Source organism: Pinus tabuliformis, chromosome 3_2 (assembly GCF_031772625.1).
Source record: "Pinus tabuliformis cultivar Carrire ecotype Pingquan chromosome 3_2, CPIR1, whole genome shotgun sequence".
Lineage (NCBI taxonomy): Eukaryota > Viridiplantae > Streptophyta > Pinopsida > Pinales > Pinaceae > Pinus > Pinus tabuliformis.
Window position 1 is genome coordinate 76130796 of NC_142302.1, and position 24679 is coordinate 76155474.

General features: G+C 31.2%; 1 protein-coding gene across 1 annotated transcript in view; it reads right to left on the reverse strand.

Annotated features, from left to right (window-relative positions):
* LOC149179926 (uncharacterized) overlaps positions 1 to 23617 on the reverse strand; it is a 29392-nt gene extending 5775 nt beyond the window's left edge. The window contains exons 1-3 of the mRNA XM_089413694.1: positions 22948 to 23617; positions 22521 to 22832; positions 22083 to 22316 (exon numbers count right to left, since the gene is read on the reverse strand). Coding sequence (XP_089269820.1) covers positions 22083 to 22316; positions 22521 to 22832; positions 22948 to 23617 — 1216 coding nt within the window. The remainder of the gene's footprint in view (positions 1 to 22082; positions 22317 to 22520; positions 22833 to 22947) is intronic.
* Between the last annotated feature and the right edge of the window lie 1062 nt (positions 23618 to 24679).

Genomic DNA, 24679 nt, shown 5'->3' on the forward strand with positions numbered 1-24679 from the left:
ATTTTCACATTATGACATTGTTTAGTGTTCATCACATTGTGACGTTATTTATTGTTCGTCACATTACAACATTGTTTATTTTTTGTCACATTGTGACATTGTTTATTGTTTGTTGCAGTGTGACATTGTTTTTCATATTGGGAACATTATTAAAATTAATTCCCATAGTTATTATGGTTTGTAAAACAAAGCATGGTTATGCACCTAACCTTTGTCCTTTGTTCTTTTTCTGGATTAGAAGTTGTTTTATTTCTTTAATGTTATCTAGTTCATGACCTTTTAACTACTTCTATTTAAATAAATATTGACACATTTTTGTTTCATACGTTGTGATGTTAATATTTATTTTTGATATTATAATGTTAATTTTTTAACATTTTTTTTATGGTCAACAATGGTTAACACATTGCAATGTCAATTTTTGAACATGGTTGTCTATGGTTAAATATGGTAGACTATGAGTGAACATTGGTGATGCCAATGTTGAATTATAAATGAATATGGTTAAGAATTTTCAATATGGTTTACCATGTGAACCATGGGTGGCCATGGTGAGCATGGCCACCCAGTTCATAACCTTTTGACGATATCTATTTACATAACGGTTGACACATATTTGTTTCATACATTGTGGTGTTACTATTTATTTCTGATATTACGATGTTAATTTTAAACAACTTTGTCTATGGTCAACAATAGTTATCAAATTGCAATGTCAATTTTGGAACAGGGTTATCTACAGTAACTATGGTTGACTATGAGTGAACATTGATGACTATGGTTGTCAATGTTTAATTATAAATAAATATGGTTTACAATGTTCATTATGGTTAACCATGCAAACCATGGGTGGCCATGGTGACCATGGTTGACTATAGTTGAGATAGCTTTACCATGGTTGAATATGTATGCACTAGTGAAAAAAGATAAAAATTATTATTATTATTATTATTATTATTATTAAATCCTTTTAAACTTTGGGTATGGTTGACTAAGATTGAATATGGTTGACTATTGTCAACCATCATTGACTATTATAACATTGCTAACTATGAGCATGCTATAACATAATTCCTCTTGTTAATAATGAGTGATCACAATGTACATGTTGATTGTGGTTGACGAAGTAAATCATCATTGATATCTATTAATATATACATTAACCTATTAAATCTTAATATGACAATATGTAGATAAATATGTTATTATAAATGCATTGTTAATTTATTAACATATATATACATTTATTAATGTATATTTTTTAATATATTATTATGAATACATTAAGGTTTAAAAAATATTATAAAGTTAATAACAACGTTAACAATGTTAATAAACCTTATTAATAAATATTATCAACAAAACTTACTAAATATATTAATAGCCTTATTAAATAATCTTAAACTTTAATTCTATTAGTATTATGTTGGTTATATTCGACGTTCATCATCATTATTAATTTATTATTATTATAAATATATTTTCTCTATTAAATATTAAAATTGAATATTTAAAGAAAATTAAATGTGTATATTTAAATATTGTATATTGTTAATCTTTTAATAATATTTCAAATTATGAGAAAGTAATTTGTGGAGAAAATTGCCTTACAAAGCATTGAAATCCCCAATGTTTCAAAACACTTCACCCATCATCAAAAACATGAATAAAAAATAAATGTGAAGAAGAAAAGAGACCTCACCTCTATATATATACACACACGTGAAGAAGAAAAAATACCTCACCTTAATATATAATTGTAGTACCAAGAGATACACATTAGAAAAAAGAAAAAATAAAGAAAATATCATTATTTTTATTAATAAGATATTATAATAATTATTAATAACATATTATTAATAGTATTATAATAATAATAATAATAAATAAAATAAGATATAAAAATATTAATATTTTAATATAACTAATAAAAGTTAAAATAATAAGAATAATAAAATATTATTATTCCAAAATAAATGAAATTATTACCATTAATTAGTGTTAATATACCGTCAATATTAATATTAATTTTATGCTTAATATAAAGTAAATATTAATATTAATATTAATATTAATATTAGAAAAAGAGAGAGTGAGGGGGTTTTAATTCCAAAAACAATATTATTAATGTGATGAAAAAAAATACAATATTAGTGTATTAAGGAGACTATTAGTTCTAATATTAATAATGAATAAATATTAATATTTTTATTCTTAAATAATAAAATTCGTATAAACTTAATATTATATTAATTAAAAATAATATTAATCCTTATAATTTTAGATTATTTTTTTTTAAATAAGAAAAGATTTGATATTAAGTTTGTGCTTTTATATAGTGAACTATATAAGAAATTTACATATTGTTCAAGATTACTAGAACTTCTAAGAAGAAGGGGAGAATTATCTTGAATGGTTTAGAATGCTTTTGCTACACTCACTCCAAGCACCAAAATTTAAACTTCTATTACTATAGACTCTATAAAATTGGCCATTATCAAAATACATTTATATGGATCTGTTATTTCTTATTAAGTGAGATGAATTGACATTTGGTATATAGGGCTATCACGACAATAATTGTTGTACTTCTTGGGTCTCCATTGTTCCTTTGAGCTTAGAGGTCATGGAGTTGAAGGTGCAACCCATCCAGCTCATCCTCCATGCATTGAATTTCGACCTGTTGATTCTACATTGTTTATATCAGAGTGAGGATTTGTTGACACATATCAGAGTCTTCCACTTACCAATCCAAAGGAGGGTGTGGACAAAGATCACAATTTTTAGCCATTGGTGAGATGATACTTGTCCAGACCCCTTGGGAGGTTGGACTCTAAGAAGTGCCAGAGTATAATGTGCAAGTGAGAAAATAACCCGAATACCATTGGGGAGATGTGTAGGGTGAAGAACCAACTAGAAAACCAATGCACAATGTCTGCTTTTGAACTAATTGTAATCCACTGAGCATGCTTGAACATAGAGACCATGAGTGATACTGTTGGAAAGTTGCGATTGGGTCTACCTACACCACTAGAAGTGTTACCTTATGAAGAAGGATGAAATTTTACGCTTTTATTTTCCACTGTATCACATGAATTACACTCAAAACAACACCTGTAAGAAGAGGATTGTCATGATTTTCATAGAGATTAAATAAACCATAGGAAGCATGACTCACAAATGAGAGAGGTTCTGGGCCATCCTTTGGTGACTTCCCAATTTTGCCTTGGCCACCCCACTGACCACCACATTTGAATTCACTCGACAAATTTCGCAGCCTCGACATGAGCATGAGGGCTTAACTAAGGGAGAAATACCATAGCACGTGGGTTCATATTGGGGGATATTTATTGAGGAAATAATGACATAATATATTACGGGATATGTAAGGGGTAAAGGGTTTTTATATTGGTAGGTATTAAAAAATGGAGCTTAAAGTTAATGAAAAACTATAAAGGGGTATACAAAAATTTAATGAAAAAATGGATACCTACAATATCTAGTGAAAGTAGGGGTTTTTTAAATTGGCAAGGTGTATTGAGTTTGTATTGGTAGGGAGTTAAATAATGTCATTTTTAGAGGTATTTTCCAATATGTAGTTAGGGGTATTGTTTAGTATGCCATGAATGCACGTGATATGCCATAGGTTCCTTGAGTGAAGCCCCCATGAACATGAGCTCAACTTGCATGAGTGACTACATAGAATTCATAAATTCCCATCCTCCCCAAATAGCCATTAACGTTTGAAAACTAGAGTATGTGACTAGCAATGTTCATTCTGATGAGTATGATTTTGTGTGATGATAGTGTGAATAACTTAAATTAAATTCTTAACCAACTTTCTTATGACTTCACTTCATGTCTGTGGATGAGGCAGTTGTCACTTTGAAGGATGCAGCACACGATGAACAACAGTTGGATGGATTCACACGTTTTCAGGGAGTGGTGATTATAGGAGATATGTGGCCATCTTTGTTGACCAAGAGGAGCAAGTTCTTCCTTCTTCTTAACGCTTGAGAAATGATATTTCCTAAGATTTAGCTATGACCCTTCTCTCTTTTCAAATTTCACTTGGTTATGGTGAAGTAATTTTGGTAATTTTCCTTCATAATGGGATATGATTCCAATTGAAATTTCCATTGATTATGAGTTTCCCTTCTTTTAGTTGACAAGCTATATTAGTTTGTTTGTTAGCTTCCTTATTCTAACGGATGAGAATCTGGTGATATGACTTATATGAGAATGATTATAGGATCCTGGATATTTTATGAAGGATAGAAAGCACATTGTTCTTAGGGATATATCATGAGTGGAGGTGTTGAATGATTAATAGAGAGTCCCCCAATACAACAATAGAAGAGATGTAATGTCTTAGGTGATGTGATTCTAGAACTCCACACTTAAAGTTGTGATTGACAATGATTTTGGACAAATTTAAATTATAAGAATTATATGTTTCTTATTAATTGGAAAATATTTGAATGTAATTATAGATATCACATGTCCAAAAAGGAAAAATAAATAAATTTTTTTGTAATGTTAATAACAATTATTTTTTATGTTTATGATAAGGCCTACTTGGAGTGTTAGTCTCCCTTCAGTTAGAAAATAGTTAAGAAAGTAAGCTATATCCCAAAGAAGGGAAATAGCAAAAAGGAATAAATTCCTCATTTTTGGGCCACTTTTCACTCTAAAGAAAATGAGGAGGAAAAGAAAGAGGGCTCTAGATTAATGGCTCGAGAAATATGCCATTGAACTGGAAGAGGATGAATATAGCATACTCGAAACAAAGTAACAGATGGAGATAAATGTTGATATTCTAGTACTCTTACATAGAGTCACAAGGGCATTGGGTAGGCCATAACCCACTTAACTAAGATTTATAACAGTGGGAAGAAATCCCAAGGGTTTCATTCTTGGAAACAAAACAGAGAAAATAAAAAATATAACTTCGAAAATTATCATAACATGATCTAGGCTTTAACGTTGTTTAGTAGACCTGAAGAGATAAATTTAAAAGGGCAGTAAGAATCTCGCGACACTTGGATTATAGAGTCGAAACCTAAGCGACGACGAGAGGATTCTTTTATGAGTTTTGCGTACAAGATTTTCCATGGGACTTCCTAGACAGAAAAGTATGAAATTATCAATAATAATGCCAACCAATATTTACTGTCAATAGGATAAACGTTCACAGATAAAATAAAAGAAAACTGTAAAGGAAAAGAAAGCAAGACGAGTTTAGGATAAAATCCTTTGCCCTAAAAGGCAAACTAACTTGTAGAGGTCATTTAGTTCTTCTCTTGTGACATGGGATAATGTCATGTGGGTAGTCAACCACTTGCGAGAATGTAAGAACAATAAATCTATATATGTAACTAAAAACCATTGATGAAACATAAATATTAATTTTAATAATATATAAAATCAAATTAATAATTTTAAATAAAATCAAAATATTAATATTAAAAGATATGTAATAAAATCAATAATATATAATTAAATATTAAAAAAGTATATAATGAAATTTTTAAAAATTAAAATATAAAATTTGTAGTTTCTCCATTAATAAAATATAAAGATTAATTTTAGAAATAACTAAAATATAATTAATTATTTTAAATAAAATCAATTTATTAATAATAAAATGTATATAAAAATATATATAATAAAATATTTTAAATATATATAATAAAAATATATGAAGTGTATAATTTCTATTATATATAATATAATAAAATAAAATAAATTATTTTAAATACCAAAAGATGTGATGTTAATTCGTTTTACAAATAAACATATTTATGATAAAATTATATTATAGGTTAATAAATTTATACGATTTTTCCACGGACTTACTACGCCAATTAAGGGGCAATTAGAATTCTCATCATTTAATATAAAGGTTGCATGGCATTATATATATATATTTATATATTTTGTTATTTAAAAAACTAAAAAATATATTTTATTACTTAAAAACAACTTCTGAATATGGCTATAAAATCAAACTAATATTAATTATTTTAAGAATTAATGTTAATTCATTTTGCAAATAAACATAATTTTATTATAAAATTATATTATAAGTTAATAAATTTATATGATTTCTCCAGACTTCCTACACCAATTAAGGGGGGAAACTCCTATTTCCACCTCCATAGTAAAGTTAATGCACTCTGACATGCAAGGGGAATAGTGGGTGCTTTGCTGCTAACATGCCAAAGTCAACTTTGAGGGAAAAATAAATACAAGGCACCCACTATTCACCTTGCATGTCAGGGTGCAATAATAAATAGGATTCTCCTGCAAGGAGCATGTGAGAACTCTCATCATTGATTATAAGCGTTGCATTTAATACGAAATGGCATTGAAATATGCAAGTAAATTATATTTATTATTTAATAAAATATTTGAATATGTATATTGTTTTGTGTAAGTTTCAACAGCAGGTCGTGTGCTCGAATCTGATGAATTGAAATCAATGAAGATGACTTTGAAATAAAGGTACGACTCCGGTGAGTTCTAGTCCTCTGCCCCTATGAATGTACAGGCTGAAAGGCGTGGATACAGGTCGTCCTTCCATTGATTGCACTAGAAATTTTCCTTGTCCTTCCACGTGTGATGATTGAACTGTAAAACGATACATACGCAAACAAAATGAGATTCGTATGTTAAAACAATACTCTAAAGAGTTTTTTATTTTGAATATATTTGGTTTATTAAAAGCTTGGTTAGGTTTCTGGATTCATACAATTTTTTATAACATCTATTATGAGATTCGTACGCTCACAATCTATATTGCCCATCTGACCATTAACTTTAATGTCTCACAGCTAACATTTAGACCCCATTCAACTGTTTCATTATTAAACATACGGAGCAGATATTTGGAGCATTGCAGGTTCAATGAAACGGCAAAAAAAATATAATTTAAAATTCGAATTCCTACCAATGTTCATAGAAAAAAATTATAATTAAGAAATCAAATTCAATGACCTGCAATAAGTATTCATGGAGAGCAGATGCCACATACATGAACTCACGTCACTAAAATACATCTATGATCGAATACAAGGATCATATCCATTTGCAAATGCCTGCCAATTTATGAAAAGATTGGGGGCTTTTCAATATTGCATTACGGTGAGTTTCTAGGTATTCTGTGAGCAGAGGAATATAATTACCATGTTTGCGCACTCTCTAGCAACAAATGCAAGGTTATCTGCACAAAAACAATGTTTAGGCATACCTTCTCTAATTTCGATTTTGCTGCATCAATCACATCAAATGCCTGAAGACTTGGATTATTAGTTAGACTATACTTCTCTGCAGTATTGTTGTGTGTGGAGTCTATGAGAACAGAGCCATCCTATCCCTGAAACTGCAAGCCATTTCAAAATTAGGACATTATAGCTTACCATGCGTTTCCATTGAATTAGTTACTAATGGGGTGGAATTATACTATCAGTTACCAAATACATATGCGTCTCCAAGCATATGCTCCATGTCGCCCCATGTGCAGTCTATGTATCAGGCACATTCTGTTATACTATCAGTTATTAAATACATATGCGTTTCCAATGCATATGATCCACAATGTAATCGATAATATATCTTTCTCAATATATAATATGCCGATTTTTTCCTTCTGAAAAAAAAAGAATGTCAGTTTTATCATTTTCACTCAATGATGTCACTGGTGGCTCTTCCACTTCCACCTATCGACAACCTTACAAATTTAAAAATATATTCCTTTCAAATCCAATATTCTACGTTCATTTAAAAATAAAATAAAATTATGCAAGCTTACATCTACCTTGAGTTGAGTTGAAATAGATAATCCTACGCACTTAATAACTCAAACAAAGAATAAAGATATTGTAACATGGTGCGAGAGTAGAATGATGAGACTCAACTAGGAATTCATGCTACCCAAAGTAAGAATGAAGTTGCTAATTCTTTTATGAAAATGAAACACAAAAATATTATTAAATTAAATTAAATATTATATAATTAATATGCATTTTTATGTTGATAGGATATTTATTTCATCTCACGGTGGATGTGGGTTTGCAGATTTTTAATTATTTTTGAAATGATTAGAGAGGATTTTAATCCAAAGGAATTTTTTATTTTTATTTTTATTTTTTTTCATATTTTTTTTTTACCACAATGATTTTATTTAGTTATTGTTAGAAATTGTAATTACTTTCACATGAAGAGTTGGTTAAAATTAAAGAGTAAGTTAACTAAGCATTGAGTTGAGTCGAGTTTAGTGTGTGGTTGCATGTCAAGTTATTTTAGGCCAGTCGCTAGTTGGAAAATGTTAAATACTCTTCACCTGGTTCATTGTAAGTTGAATCAAGTTTTGTGCGATTAATAGAAAAACCACACCTAATATGTTTTGTGTGTGAATTTATGTTTTGGTTCCTCTGTCTTTCCAACAATTTGGTATGAAAGCAAGATGATCTAAAGGACCAAAAATTTTGTAGCCGCAGCTTGCAGAACCACAAGTAATAAAAGAGTCATCGTTGAGAACTACCCCATAACTGGTCAATTTTTTTCTAAAGAGAGAGGGGTCGCAAGCCTAGATGCCACACGAAGAGCCAAAAGATAGAAGAGGGTCGTGACCAGTCTACTAACAAGAAGTATTTGTTGAGGACAACAAATAACCAGCGTGTCCATGGGCTATAAATGCATGAGACTGTATGTACCCACCGTTGAATAATTAACCTACCAAAATCTAAAATTAAACATATACAAGCCCGTAAATTTATGATCCATTAACAAAATAGTCCTTTTTAGCAAAATGGTTATTTTCAGCGCTTTGTGTACGAACACCTACGCTGCCGTGCCGTGAAGCTTGAACGATCAGCACACATAGAGACCGATGAAAGAGCAAAAAAAAAATGACATTAAAGAAAAAGCACGGAAAAAGTTGTTTTCAAAGGAAAAAACAAGTCAACGGTGGTGGAACACGCTTCGAAAGAGTGACCACGTGGGGCAATTATATTTTTTTATTACTATTCGAAAGCTATTCATAAGAGGGTAATTCCAAAGACCATAAATAAAAGGTTATTAAAGGTGTGTATTTTGGAGCTACTAAAGTGTTTCATTTGGTATGTTAAAAAGATATCGTGTTTCAAATATGTATTTTGTGGAAGAAATTTATAAAATTTAGGTTGGAAAAGGTGTATATGTTTTTAAGGAGACGTTTATAAAGGATTTTGGTTTGAAGTGATTTTTGGGAGCTTTTCAAAGTGGTTTTTTTAAAAGAGGGTTTAGGATTTTGCAAAATTTAGTTTATTTGTAAAAGAAAATTGGTGTTTTATGAAGCATGACAATGTTTTGGGTTTATATGACTTGGTTTTGAGTTTTATTCAATAAGTAATGGGTGAAATAATTCTATGCAAGGCAGCAAAAGCTACATCTTTCAAGGAAGTGTGGAAGATTTTGGAAGCAGAATTTGGTGCAAGGGAGAGTGACATGTAGTAGCAAGATGTGTCACAGTTTGTTGAGTGAGCGCAGATCTGAGAGTAGATAAGCAAGACTCTGAGATAATTACAGAGCTTGGAGAATCTCACTCAAAAGTGGATGATAGTTCTCAAGATCATAAAATTGAAACCCATTATGCATACATGCATATGGATAAAAAAGATGCAAAAAATATTGCAAAGAGAGAAGTTGAAGCCTCTGTGTGTGAAACAGAGCAAGAACGTATAAATGATCAAGGACTCCACTGTAATGTTGATGGTGGAGATGATGGTGAATCTCACTGTGATAAGACACATGTGAATGATGAATGCAAAGTGAGATGTGAATTGGTGAATCTAGCCGCAACTGATGGATTTGGTGAAGTTGAAATTGTCAATCAAATTGACAATGAGCACATGCATGCTCGGATATCCCACCTTAGTGTGGATGAACATTATTTTGATGCTATGTGTGGTTTCTTTTTTGAAACAGAGATTGATTGTGACAATATGGTAAGCGCCATGTTTGATGAAGAACTGAAGGTTGAAGCTATCATTGTAACAACAAGATATGAAGCAGTTGGAACTGCTCATTAAGAAGTGTGTGAACAAACAACAAGTGAGTTTGGAATAGATAAAGCTATCAATAGAATAGCAAGAGGTTTGGTGGATCCAACAATTGGAATTGTTGATGTTAAATTTGATGAAAAACCATTAACTGGGGATGAGTGGTTTCACATGATGCAACGAAAATATCTTATTGACATGTTGTTATTTGGTGAGAGAAGCCTACTTGTGTCTAAAATCCACGCAAAAGACAACATGTTAGCAATAGCTTATGATTTCAAAGAAGATGGAAATGAAGTGATTCAACAGTTTTTGATGAAAATATCCACTCACAACATAAAATGGAAGATAACCTCGATGTAGTGGAAAAGAAGGCAGAGAAGGAAGAGGAGAAAGCTCTCACTTAAGAGCATAAATGAGATATTTTTAACATTGATTTTGAGTGTGCCGGTAAACATGATAGAAATCCAGCGAAGAGAGAATATGAACAACAAGACGCAGGAAAAGAAATGGATGTTTCTAAAGACAAAGATGAAAACATTGAAACAATTTTTAAGCAATGGAGTCAAGAAGAGATAATATTATGCTACCAAAAAATATGGGAGAAAGAAAGTCACGAATATGAAGCACAAAAAGCAGAGGAAAGAAGACAATTTGAAGATGAAGAGTTATGGTAGCAATCCATAGTTGAATAAATCTTTGAAGAGGAAGTTGTAGAAGTCAGAATTAGATCAAATTCAAGACAAGTCAAAGAAAAATACAACAAGAAATTGCAACTAAGAATGAAGTAGTTTCAAGGATATAGAATCTGGAAGCAGAAAAAAAGAAAATGCAGCATGTTTGAGTGATAATTGAGTCAATTTATATTGTAAGCATAATAAACATAGTAAAGTCGTGTTAAGTCAAGTTAATTCATGTTTGAGTTATGTTGAGTCATACAGTGGTAATTAAGGGGGGGTGTTAGAAATTGTAATTACTTCCTCATGAAGAGTTAACTAAAATTAAAGAGTCAATTAGCTGAGCGTTGAGTGAAGTCGAGTTAAGTCATAATATGATGTAGTGTGTGGTTGTATATCAAGTTATTTTAGGCGCTAGTTGAAAAATGTTAAATACCATTCACCGGTTTCATTGTAAGTCGAATCAAATTTTATGTGATCAATAATAAAGTCGCAGCTAATGTGTTTTGTGTGTGAAATTTGTGTTTAGCTCCTCTATATTTCCAACAAATTTCATCTTGAATATTACATTTGATTTAATAATCATTTTTATTTAATTGATAAATCTTGTGCAATATATTTCCAACAAATTTCATCTTGAATATTACATTTGATTTAATAATCATTTTTATTTAATTGATAAATCTTGTGCAACATAAATCATGAAAAGCTCATAACGGGGTGGTTGAGGTAATTGAATCGATTTGATTTTATTGGTGTCCTTTTCATTCTCCTTTGTTGTCATTCGTTCGGTGTCATTTCATTTGTTTCAACCTATATCGATGCATTTCAGTCCATAATTTCAACCATGCGTCCATGCTGCCGTGAGTACTGTTACGATTTGATGTCATACCATGCTTCCATCTCTCAGGCCGAGTGGACCTAGTACCTAGGTTTCTAGTTTTGAAATTGATGTCATTAGGTTTAAGTTTTAAATAATTAAACTGACATGTCTTTTAATTTGTGGAACGTTATCATTGGAGCAACCAATAAATGAATTCACCGAACCCGGTACGGATGCCAAGGTAATCCATAAATCTCATCAAATACCCGGTCTGCCAAAAAAATGAATTAGACTTACAAATTTGAAAGTTAATGAATTTTGATTAAAAAAATATTGAATAAACAAATTTCAATGCTCTTTTATTCAAGAAGATGGCATGCTATTGATGGTTATTTTTGCATACTTATGACCTATTGGCGTACTATCACATTCACAATGCACATCTCACCACACCTAGTTCTCTGAATACAATTTTCCGATTGAAACATGTTATGTTACCATCACAGTTATTTGGGTGTACGAGTATGATGCCACAACATATGCACTGAAAACTGTGGACGACCCCAATAACGGTGAATAAGACTGTATATATATGCCCACCTAAAAACATTTTATCTCAGAGGGAGGTAGTGGATATTTGGGAGAAACTGTGCGAAAAGGTTTTGCACAAGATACCCGTCTCAGACGACTGGTTAGGACCAATGGAAGGTCATCCAAGTAAATGACTGAAATTGGTTGCTTCATAAGGAAAAATCTGTCATAAAACTCAATGAGATGATGAAATGTGTGTTTGAGCGGATGGATCAACGAGTGTATAGAATAAAGTGGAGATGACGATATTTTACCATATATTTTACAGGGGTGAGCTCGCCAACTTTGACCTAAATCAATCCAACCAATTGGAGGCTTCTCTTCTCTATCCCGACATTGAGTACACATCCCTAGAGCGCCATTTGAGCCATTTTGGGTAGATTAATCGTCTATTTACTCCTGTGTCAATTCTCTGCCACAAATAAATGGAGATCGCTGGAATGAACTTTAATTTGCAATAGCAGCTAATCATTGCACCATTGTGATTAATAAAAATATGTCTGCTTCAAAAAAAAATCGCTAGAGAGAACAGTAAGGTTCAACTTAAAGTTGAATTATTTTACATATATAAGTTTGTGAAGTGATCACTCTTGATAAACGAATATTTTCAAAGATAAATTTAAAATTCGAAATATGTAGAAGGTGGCAATGGAAAAGGATGGTTGGATTCACTGCAGCCACTTATGCCTTTTATCCAAGAAATTCAAAAATTTTAATATTGCAACTTCACTATTTAGTGAAAAGACAGAAAGTCAATAGCAGTAATAATAATATTTTTATCATAATCGAATGTGAGAGCAACATAAGTGTCTTGTCACCAAAGGCACACTGGTCAAGGGCACAAAGATAAAGTAGTGGGGAAGCACATCATAACTCATGGATTAATTAAGAAATTAAATTGAAATGGTAATGTGTCTTATCAAATATCTTGGTTTAAAATGGAAGGATTATCAATAACCTTGTGGAGTGTCTTCGACCTGTGTTTCACCATTGCCCTTTCATATATATTGGCGAACCGAAGAAAAATGTGGTTCTTGAGAGAGGATTTGGGGTACGTTTAGTGTAACACGACTACGTTTTTGGTTTAATTTTATAGGGATTTGTTAACATTTTAAATTTTATTGGTGTAATTTGAAACTTTGAAAATAACCTGGATTAAATTGATTTTGGTTTTATTTTATTAATATTTAATATATTATTAATATTGTTTATAATTTTATGGGTGAAAGTACCTCGGGCCTTTTTTCTGGCGAGCATGCTCCTCATTATAAAGGGTATTATTGTATGTGATTTTCGAACTCAGAACTTTCTAGAGGCGGTGGTTGAAGTTATAATGGTTCACATACGTTTTGGGAAGGTTGATGAGAATTAGGAGATGAGCAGTGGGTGTAGGGTGGTGAGGTCGATTATGGGTGGCCATGCGAGCTCGCCCTAGAAGTTGAACATTTTGTGAAGTGCATCGATAGACCTTTATGTAGTATAGTGATGTTTTTCGGAGTCATCACATTCATGTTTTATTGTATCGACCTTTTAAACCAACCTTTGTGATTCATCATCGATCATATGTGTGAAAAAGACAGATAATGATGGGTCAATAAATAGAAGAGAGGTTGGGAAGGTAATGTATGGAGTCGACATGTTTGATAATGTTAGGAAATAAATTTAGTTTAATTAATTAAATATTTAAATTTTTATTTTTATTTTTGTTTTTTTAATGTTTTTTATACTTTTATTGATGAATATAAATATATATATATATATATATAGATTTAGATTTAATGTTAATTATTCAAATATTATAATGTAACATTATATTATATTATATTATATATATATATATATATATATATATATATATATATATAGATTTAATGTTAATTTTCAAATATTATAATGTAACATTATAATATTATAATGTTATTAACTAGAATGTTTTAGAATGTTTTAGTATGAGTTATTTTGTATGACATTAATTAATAATTAATGTTATTATTTTAATATGATATGATGTGATATTATAATAGTATAATGTTTCAAATGTTATAATGTTATTTGTCCCCAACAAAAGTTTTTGTATTAATCAATTTTGTTGACTTTAAGATTATTAACGTTAAATTTACTATGTATTAATATTAATGTTTTAAATGTTGCAAGAAATTAAAATATGTAATATAATAATGAAACTAATTAAGTATTCTAAATATTACTATTTTTTTTTTTTTAAGATATATTGCTAAGGATGTTCTTAAATTTTAATGCTAACTGAGGTTTAAATAAAATTATTTGAAATTAATCTTACTAAAGTTTTTTAGGAATTGAAAGAGTGCAAGGATGGGTTCTTGATTAATGTTATTTATTCAAATATTAATGAAATGATATTAGGGATATGTGAACCATAATGTTAAATATTTGTTTTTAGGATGGTTCTAAAGCATTCAGCTGAGCATTCATCTAGGACCCTCGGAGCACACCTAAATTGCTCATATATCCTTCTTCTCAGGCTTGGGTTAATGAGTGGAATCAACGACTCGTGTCAATGATGTAGACCCCTATATGGACTGGCATTATGTGGCTTCTAGGTAACCATTTCTATCTGGTTGTGGTCTTGTTATGTGGTTTTTATTCTAGCGGTGTTGAAGTTTTGGTTGCAATTGAGTGATTTTCTGGGCTCGCGGAACTAGGTTCACAAGTGGTGCCCAACCCTGTGGGTCATGCATGTTGAAGAGTCTTTATGTGGTCTTTTAAAGTTGTGGTGGAGATCGGGTGCCCAATGGCTCTCGAGTGGGGACTTCCCTGTTTCTCGGAGGTCTGTTTCCTTTCTATTATTTGAGAGTCTATGGCGTCTTAAGTCCAACCCTCCATTGGACTTGGACCTCTATGTTTTCTATCTCATGGCTAAGTCCATTTCACATCGATCTGTGTTCGGCTTTTATGTGGAGTGTGTAAAGGCTTTTTGGGTGGGGTGGGCAAGTAATTCACATTCCTTAATCCTCTTTGTTGGCTATGAGAGAAGCGTGTGGTCGCGAAAGTTTGTGAGCACCCTTGAGTATTGTGGGCTCTGTCATGTTGTAGAGTTGGTATCACCTCCTCTTCGTTTCGTTTGTGGGTCTCTTGTTTAGGTTCTTGTGGGTGGTGCCTCGGTGGAGGTTGCTGTAATTTTTGGGTTTCAAGTTTGGGAAATTAGCGTGAGTATAATTATGCCTCGGTAAAGAGGTCAAATTCATAGAGGCGGTGGTCAGCAGGGGAAAGCAACGAATCGTGCAAGTAGCCACAATTCATCAACTATAGACTCTGCGAATGTGGAGTGCAAGGGGGAGGTAGCTTAGGACCAAGGCCACTCCACGAGACACGTGGATGTGTCGATCACCTTGGAATAAATAGATGAGCAGTTGTGAGGAATCCAGTATAGCCTGGATATCTTCAAGGAGCATAGATATGAGGATAGGAATGAGCTAGCGGTATTTATGAATGACATCCAATTCAGTCATAATGTGATTCTGGAGCAGCTGCCTAACATTTGTCGAAACCAGTGTCATACTAATGATCACGTGCATTATTTGCACACAAGAGTTGAGCACATTGATTTCCATATGCATGAGAGATCCGGTCTATTTGCAGTTCCTCTTTCACACGCTCCTCAACTCATGATATGATTCTCACAAGTTGTATGCTATTTTTGTTTTCTCCTTAGCTTGTATGTCTATTCAACGCGTCAAAAATAAAGGCACAATGGAAACATTCTTTGCATACTCTGTCTCTCCTATCTAACAAATTTGGTTAGAGTGAAGCAGGGGGAGCCGTTGAGACACATTTTGTAATATGAATTTTCATGATAATATAATAGAAGCCCTTTGATCGACAAAAAAAAAATATTGTCACATGGGGGCAACTCAATTGGTGATCGAAGTAATGTGAAATCTATGAAAATTGAGAGATTCAAGGTTCATCCCCCGGTTATGACTCGGTCTATGGAGAGGAGATCAGGTCGTAGACCCCCACATGTCTACTAGTAAGCACAGTGTTGGGTTCCTCTGATATATATATATATATATATATATATATATATATATATATATATATATATATATATATATTATATTATAATTTATTTATTTATCAATAGAATATTAGTTACTTAATTACTTAATGCATAATTAATGTATTATTATTTGATATATTTAATTATGATATAATAAATATTAAAGATATATATAATATTGTTAGCACATTAATATAAAATTATTAAATTATTTAAGTAATATTAATAAAACTTTAATACAATATCAATGACACATTAATAATATATTAATATACACATTTATAAAGTTTTAGAAATAAATTAATCTATATAATAACACATATTATATATTGTTGACATGGTCAACTATAGTATATATGGGCATCATAGTCAACAATAGTCAACATGATTACCATGGTGAACCATAGAATGCCAACTTGAGTTTTCACGGAATATTTTTTTTCAAAACTTATCCATTATTTATTTGAAAGTTTGAGGGTTTAGTATTTATCCTAGGGTTTATAATATTAATCCAAGTTTTAATATATTTAACTTAGGGATTAATATACCAATCTTAAGGTTTATTTTATTGGGTTTTATAATATTAATATATTGATCATATGATTGATAATCTTAGGGTTTATAATAGTAATATCAGGATTTAATATATTAAACTTAGGGTTTATAATCAATCTATGATCAACCATTGTCAATTGTAGTTGATTCTATTTAGCATGGTTGACCTTCATCAACTGTGATCACTCACGTTCAACCATGGTAATACATACTCAACATTAATAGGGGTTGAATATTAATCCTAGGGTTTATAGTATTAACCCAATGGTTTATAATCATAGGGTTTAATATATTAATGTCAAGGTTTATAATTTTAATCTTAGAGTTTATCGTAGTAATCTTAGTATTTAATATATTAAAGTTAGGGTTTAATATATTAACCTTGGGGTTTATAATATTAATCCTAGGGTTTATGATATTAATCCAAAGATTTATAATCCTAGGGTTTATGATATTAATCCAAGGATTTATAATCCTAGGGTTTAATATTAATCCCAAGGTTTATATTATTAGTCTTAGGGTTTATGATCCTAGGATTTAATATATTAAACTAATAGTTTATAATCTTAGGAGTTATAATGGCCCACGGGGCTTTGGATTGATGGTGAATGGGTGCACGGTTAAGGCACTCCTTGCTCCTTGCGATAGGTCACTGGTTCAAATCCCCCGTAGGTGCTTACCTACCAAAAAAAAAAATTGTTAGGAGTTATAATAATCATCTTATGAGTTATTGTATTGAGTTTTATGATGTTAGGGTTTAATATTACGACATTGGAATGGTACAAAAATCTATCCAATATCGCATTATGATAAACGTTTTTTTTTTCCAGCTGGTTCACGGACCCTGGTCAGTTGATCCGCTACTCCAAGTTTGAGAAATCGGGGTGGACCCCACCCGAAGGGGGTCCACCCCTCGGTCACCACAGACCTAACCCCAAGAGCTTTTGGGTTTCGACCCTGTGACCTCCCATTGGCGAGGCCTCGACTTGACCGATTGAGCTAACCCTTGGGGCTACATTATGATAAACGTTGTTAGAATGTGACAATCAATTTAGTCCTCATCATCACAATGTTAAATTAGATTATGATTTATTCAAAATCGCATTGGGACATTGCGAAATTGGGTTTAAAACTTGGGGTTAACATTAATGACATGTTAATAATATATTAGTTTGCATATTTATAAATTTTTAACTGTAAATTACTCTATAAATTAACACATGTCAACTATGATTCACTATTATTAACATGGTCAACTATAGTAAACATGGGAATCATAGTCACTAATAGTCAACCTTATAATATTAATTCAAAGGTTTATAATCCTAGGGTTTAATATAGTGTTTATAATAATAATCTTAGGGTTGTATATTATTGTTTAAAATTGTGAAATTGGAATGGTACACAAATTTATCTAACATTGAATTGTGATAACACTGTCTCAATGCAACAATCAATTTGATAATCGTTGTTGCAAAGTTGTACTACATTGCAATTATTCAATGTCGTATTGCGACATTACAAAATTGAGTTTTAATATTATGGTTTTTAATATTGGGACTACAATATTAGGATTTAATATTGGGATTATAATTTATAATAGTGGGATTTAATGCTAGTGTTTATAATAATATTTTCAGGGTTTATATTCCTATGGTTTAATATTAATCTTAGGATTTATAATATTAATCCATTGGGTTTTTGAATATTAATCTCTTCCCTTTGGTTCATAATTTTAATAATCCTTCGCGTTTATTAATCTCTTCATTTTATAATATCAATTCGAGGGGTTTATAATATTAATCCCTTGGATTTATAATATTAATAATCCCTTGGGTTTATAATATTAATCCCAAGGGTTTATAATATTAATCCCTTGGGCTTATTAATCTCTTCGGTTTATAATATTAATACTCCCTTGGGTGTATTAGTCCCTTAGCTTTATAATATTAATCTTTGGGTTTATAATCTTAAGGTTTAATATATTAAATGTAGGGTTTATAATCTTAGGGTTTATAATAATAATCTTAGGATTTATTATATTGGGTTTTATAATGTTAGGGGTTAATATTATGACATTACAATAACACAAAAATCTATCCAATGTCACATTGCAATAACATTGTCTCAATGTGACAATCAATCTCATAATGATTACCATACTGTTACACTACATTGCAATTTATTCAACGTTGTATTGCAACATTACAAAATTGAGGTTCATAATATTAGAGTTTTAAATATTGGTATTACAATATTAGGGTTTAATATTGGCTTTATAATTTATAATAATGGGGTTTAATTTTAGGGTTTATAATATTAATCATAGAGTTTATCATATTGGGTTTTATAATATTATGTTTTTATATTAGGGTTTAATACTATAATATTGGAATGGTAAAAAATATATATCCATCATTGCATTGTGGCAAACAGTGTTTCAATATAGCAATTATTGTCGTAATGTTACATTATTTTGCAATTTATTCCACATTGCACTGTTACATTACAAAAATGAGGTTCAATATTAAGTTTATAATATTAAGGCTTTTTAATATTAGGCTTATAATATGGATGTTTAATATTATATTTATAATTTATAATATTAGAATTTATATTCCTAGGAGCGAAAAAATTATAAACTATGGTTAATTATGTGATTAAAGTTGAATATAATTATATTATTGAAAAGTATTATAAAATTTATATTAAAAAATAAAAGTTTAAAAAAAAACCTAAAATATTAAACAATATTAAGATTATATTAAATTTATTAAATTTAAATTTAACCATTAATACTTAATTTATTATTTAAAGTTGTTAATATTCATCAAAATCACTTACATTTAAGTATTGAAATTATGCATATTAATACTATGTACATATAATATAATATGAGTTCAAATTAAATAAATCAAATAATTTAAATTAATTGAAGAAATCACAAAAAGAAAAGAAGAAGTAAAAGATGTAAACTTAAAGGAATTAAGTGTTATTCATAGCATAGCATTTATAAAAAAAAATCCATAAGTGCTCTTTTGATTGATTTTAAGATTTTGTTTGTAACATTACTCATTGAAATGATTTAAAACCATTGGGAACACTTATTTTATCTTTCTACTAAAATATTGTAATTTTATTTTTAATAAAATTATTAAAACTATTTTGAGTATTCTCACTAAACATATATTTAGTTAATATACACGCTTTAGACCTAAAAGTTTCATTGGCATTACTCAAACTAACCAAAGGAAAGTATACATATCACAACTCTATTGGGTGGATGAATAATTAATTGAAATTTGGTATCCATGAATGAATTATCAATTACATTTTTTTTCAGAAAGAAAAGCAATATATTATATGAAGTCAATATATACATCATGTTTTGTGATAAACAGAAAGAAGATCTCCTTGACATAGGTGACCACTGTTGAAAAAACAGATATGACAAATATGACAAATAGCTGATAGACATATATAGTAAGAAACATTATGAAACATATATCAACAATTTTGCCTTAATGTGCTATTAATATGAAATGATGACAAAATGAAACCAAAAAGAGCAGAAGGAAAAGAACCCATAGCCTCGGTGGAGCTGACAGAAAAAGATGTTGAAAACCCCAAAAACTAAGCTCTTTGCCCCCTACCAAACTCCAGCCTTTAACCAATCTTCAGATAGATTGATAGAAAGCGAAGAGCCTAAACGTGGCGTTGAAAACCTCGACCCAATGCATAAAATCCCCTACTTCAAGTTTTTTTTTTTTTTGGGTCGTTTTTAAGATATTGACGAACTCTCAAGCATACGTTTTTCTTGCCCATTTACAAGCCAATTAAATTTTCAACAAGATTGTTCCTACTCTGTTTTGCAATTAGTAGAATATATCAATGAGGAATTAAGATTTCGATAAAATAGTCCTGGCTTTAATTTGCAATTTTTATTTCTCACAATATTATAGTTGATGATTTATAAAATTGTTTAAGTTATAATTGATGACTCGTAACTTTTGTTTACTTGATAATTATTATCTTTGGGATTATATTTTTCAAGATTTTAGAAAATAATTTTAAATATAACAAGTTCTACTTACAAACAATTTTGAGTCACACATAAACAAATAAAATTATAATTTAAAAAAACAAAACTTTTTTTCTTTAATAAAAATTAAATTTAACTGTATTCACAAATAATCTATTTTAAAAATTAACCAAACAAAAAATCTCTTAATCTTTTCCATTAACTATTCACAAACAATTCAAAACGATTTTTGAAGAACTCATTTATTTTAACAAAAAAATGTGAACCTTAAAAACTCCACCGAGATTGAAAACCCTTCCCACATTCATAGCCCCTTCACTGCACTACTTACAATTATTGTAGGCATTGCCTGGTTCCCATGTCACCACCAAATTCAACCGGTAAGGAGTGGTGCCCATGCGTAATTCATAGTGGGCAGCCATGATCTCCATGCATAGGAAAGTGATCCCTTTAAATAGTACCCAACCTGTGAAGTCATGGTGGGGTGGCACTTTGCATTTCAAGTTCTAGCGTTGTATTCATTCCGCTACATTTAGTGGTCGCCGTCGGAATCATCAAGAACATCATAAGCAGAATCCAAAAATATTCGCGAAAAAAAAAAAAAAAATCAATAATTATATTCAATTTCTTTTGCGTTTGTGGTTTGAAAATCTGAATTCAAAAAGATACCCTTAAAATCCCTGCAATGTGAAACTATGACCTAGAAATTGGATTTAAAAAGCTATGGCAACAACCAAAATATTTGTTAAAGCTATCCCAGAATCATTTTAATCATTTTAATCGAGTCAGTACTTCGCAGAGTTTATGGTTTTCTCTAATCAATAACTTTAAAGGTTAAGCAATACCAATTTTGCTATTCTTTTAGAATACCCAGTATAGATATAGATATAAATATATTTATATTTTCAAGATCTGATTTGATTTAGAGACCAGATTTATTTCAGTTCATACATGTAATAAATCAACGTTGAATTTAGCAAAGCATTTTCATTATAATCATCAAACAACTATTTAAAACAAATTATCCAAATAACTGTATTGTCAAAACAAATTAATTAATTGAGCTGGAAGTTTACAGTAATCATCATCGTGAAGGTCTCACGATCTATCATAACAGTGTGAAGATCTCACGATCTGTTATAACGGCGTGAAGTGAAATCCGAAATGAAGGCTGGAACTCCAAAATTCATATAGTGCGTAGTATAAGACATCATAATACTCTGAAAGACATCATAATACTCTGATTGAATTCAATGACACAGAGCAGACTGCTTCAGCGTATGGCCCTTCTGCAATTTTTAATATAATTTACCCTTACCCTTCATCTCCGCAGTCAGGTGCGAAGTTCGACGCAGAGGGATGGAGGCAGAACCGCGCTCTGCATTGCTTGGGGGTTTGGAATAACCCAACTCCTCATTAATGCTCGCCGAAGCTGTAGCCTCTGTTGTATCGATCTTGGAAGTAGAAGTTTTCTCTGAAGCCATCATCCGTGATGTAGTAGATGCAGAAACGACCACCTCTGTATTGCTCAAAATCCAAGGATGACCTGCATCCACATATTTTTAATTAGTTTTAGATGTTTCGATTAGTTGAACTTAATTTGATTAGTTTGAGATGTTTCGATTAGTTCAAATTAATTTGCGGAAATTTCACAAATAAGAATGGAATCAATCAATTTTTATAATATTCCCAAACCCTAAGATAATATTATAACTGAAAAAATGCAAAATATTCATGAGGTGTAACGTACTTAGGATTTGATCGCAGGACAACCGGTTCCAATGTCTCTTCTGTAACATTCCAAGAACAAGATCCTTTGCAGAGTCACATATAGAGCTCCATCGACCGAGCGTAAAATCTGGCATTGTATCCTGCACTAGTATTTTTTCATACGTGGTGCTCTCATTCTCGGCCTGGTTGAAAGGTAACCTGCCACACAGAAGAAAATATAATACTACTCCAGCACTCCATATATCAACCTCATATCGGTACCCACTCCCGCTTCGCATTTCTGGTGCAGAATATCCCACGGTTCCCACGTTACCATACACATTATACTGATCTGTGAATTAAAACAATCAAGATTAATAAAAGAAGAGTTTATGTTCGTAGCAATGAAAAGATTGTCACAGAGAATAATTCGATCAATGTTTTTTTTCCCTTGTCAATAACCCTACCTGGCTCGACATGAATTGCTCGATCAAAATTTCCTAGTTTCGTGGTCCATGAATTATGTTCTACATCATTTGATATAAGGATGCTTGAAATCTTTACGTCTCGGTGAATAACCCCTCTCCCATGGCAGAACTTGAGAGATTCCACGAGATATTTGATTATTCTGGCGATCATTACCACAGGAAGAAGTTCGCCTGATTTTACCTTGTGACTGAGATCTCCACCATTGCAGAGCTCCGTAACTACGTGTATATACTTGACCCTAAGCGGATGCCTTGACTCCGTCCATATACCATCTAAAAACTTCAAGATTCCGGGATGGCCCCCGCCAGAGTTCAAGGCATGGAGTATTATTAACTCAGCATGTCCATTCTGGGTGTCCCGCATTGTCTTACAGGCCACTTCTTGTCCCGTGCTCCTGCAAATGCATCTGCGCACTTTTCCCGTTTGTCCTGCTCCAATGATACTCCCAAATTCATACGTGCTTTCGATATATCGCAATTGGGGATCGTCTCCGTATCCAAAGCATTTAGTGCAGAGGAGGAAATCTATCCTGCGGACTCTCAGACGGTCAAACATGTTCTCCGTCCTGCTCATGGCTGCAGACAATCGTTCTTTGACGATGGTCGTGGCTGCAGACAATCCTTCTCTGATAGTGGCAAGGTTCTCCATCTGCAGTAATGGCAAGATTCTTTGATATCTTGCACTTGGCCTTTTTTCTTGTAACTATTCCCACAACCAACCCAGAATTTTGTATCTCCGAGTACAAACTAGGTTGTATATATTAGCATTGAAATGTGCCACCGGTAATCTTCCAGCGTCGCTTTAAGAACCCTAATTCTTTTCTTACGTTATGGTGGGATAGAAAGACTAGGACGGCATGCTGTTGCAAGTCCTAGGCATGCGATGAAATGGATCACAGGGAAAGCTCCTACACTGTTATGCTAATTAACGAGCGCCAACCATTGTGCAAAGAGGAATGTATTTGAATTATTCACTAGCATAAAGATTTAATATGAGTTAAAGGAGATATAATTTCTTCACTTCCAATTTTTTTTAAGTAAATATTATTTAAATGTTTTTATAGTTTTCCTTTGATTTAGATTTTTATTTTTTTTAAGAGAGAAATGAGTGAAATTTCAACTTACATTGTTACGCATTACACATCATACTTCTTATAGAATGAGTCTCTAGTAAGTTAGACCCTTATATATTACATATCATATTGGGCTGTAGAATAAGCCTCTCTCTCAACCAGCCATCTTAAATACAGATGTAACATGAGCTAGAGAACCAATTTCTTCACTTGCAATTTTTTTTATGAGTCACATTATTTAAATGTTTTGTACACTTATTTAATTTCTTTAATTTTTAGATCTTTAAAATTTTTTATTTTAACTTAGATAAGCAAAATTTCAAGTTTGATAACAGACATACTATAGAATGAACCTCCTCACTCAATAAAATAACTTAAACAAAGAATGTTTTGTAATAAAATAAGTTAAAGCAAAGAATGTTTTGTAACTTGGTACCTGATATATCTGCCATGACTTAATATATCTGCCATGACTCAATGAAATGACTTAAACCAAGAATCAAGATCAAGGTGTAACGTGGTGCATGGTATATTTGCTATGACTCAACGAGGAATTCACAAAATTGAAAGAAAGAAGTTACTACTGTTATAAAAATGAACTCTAAAAATATTATTAAGTGAAAATTAGATAAATAATA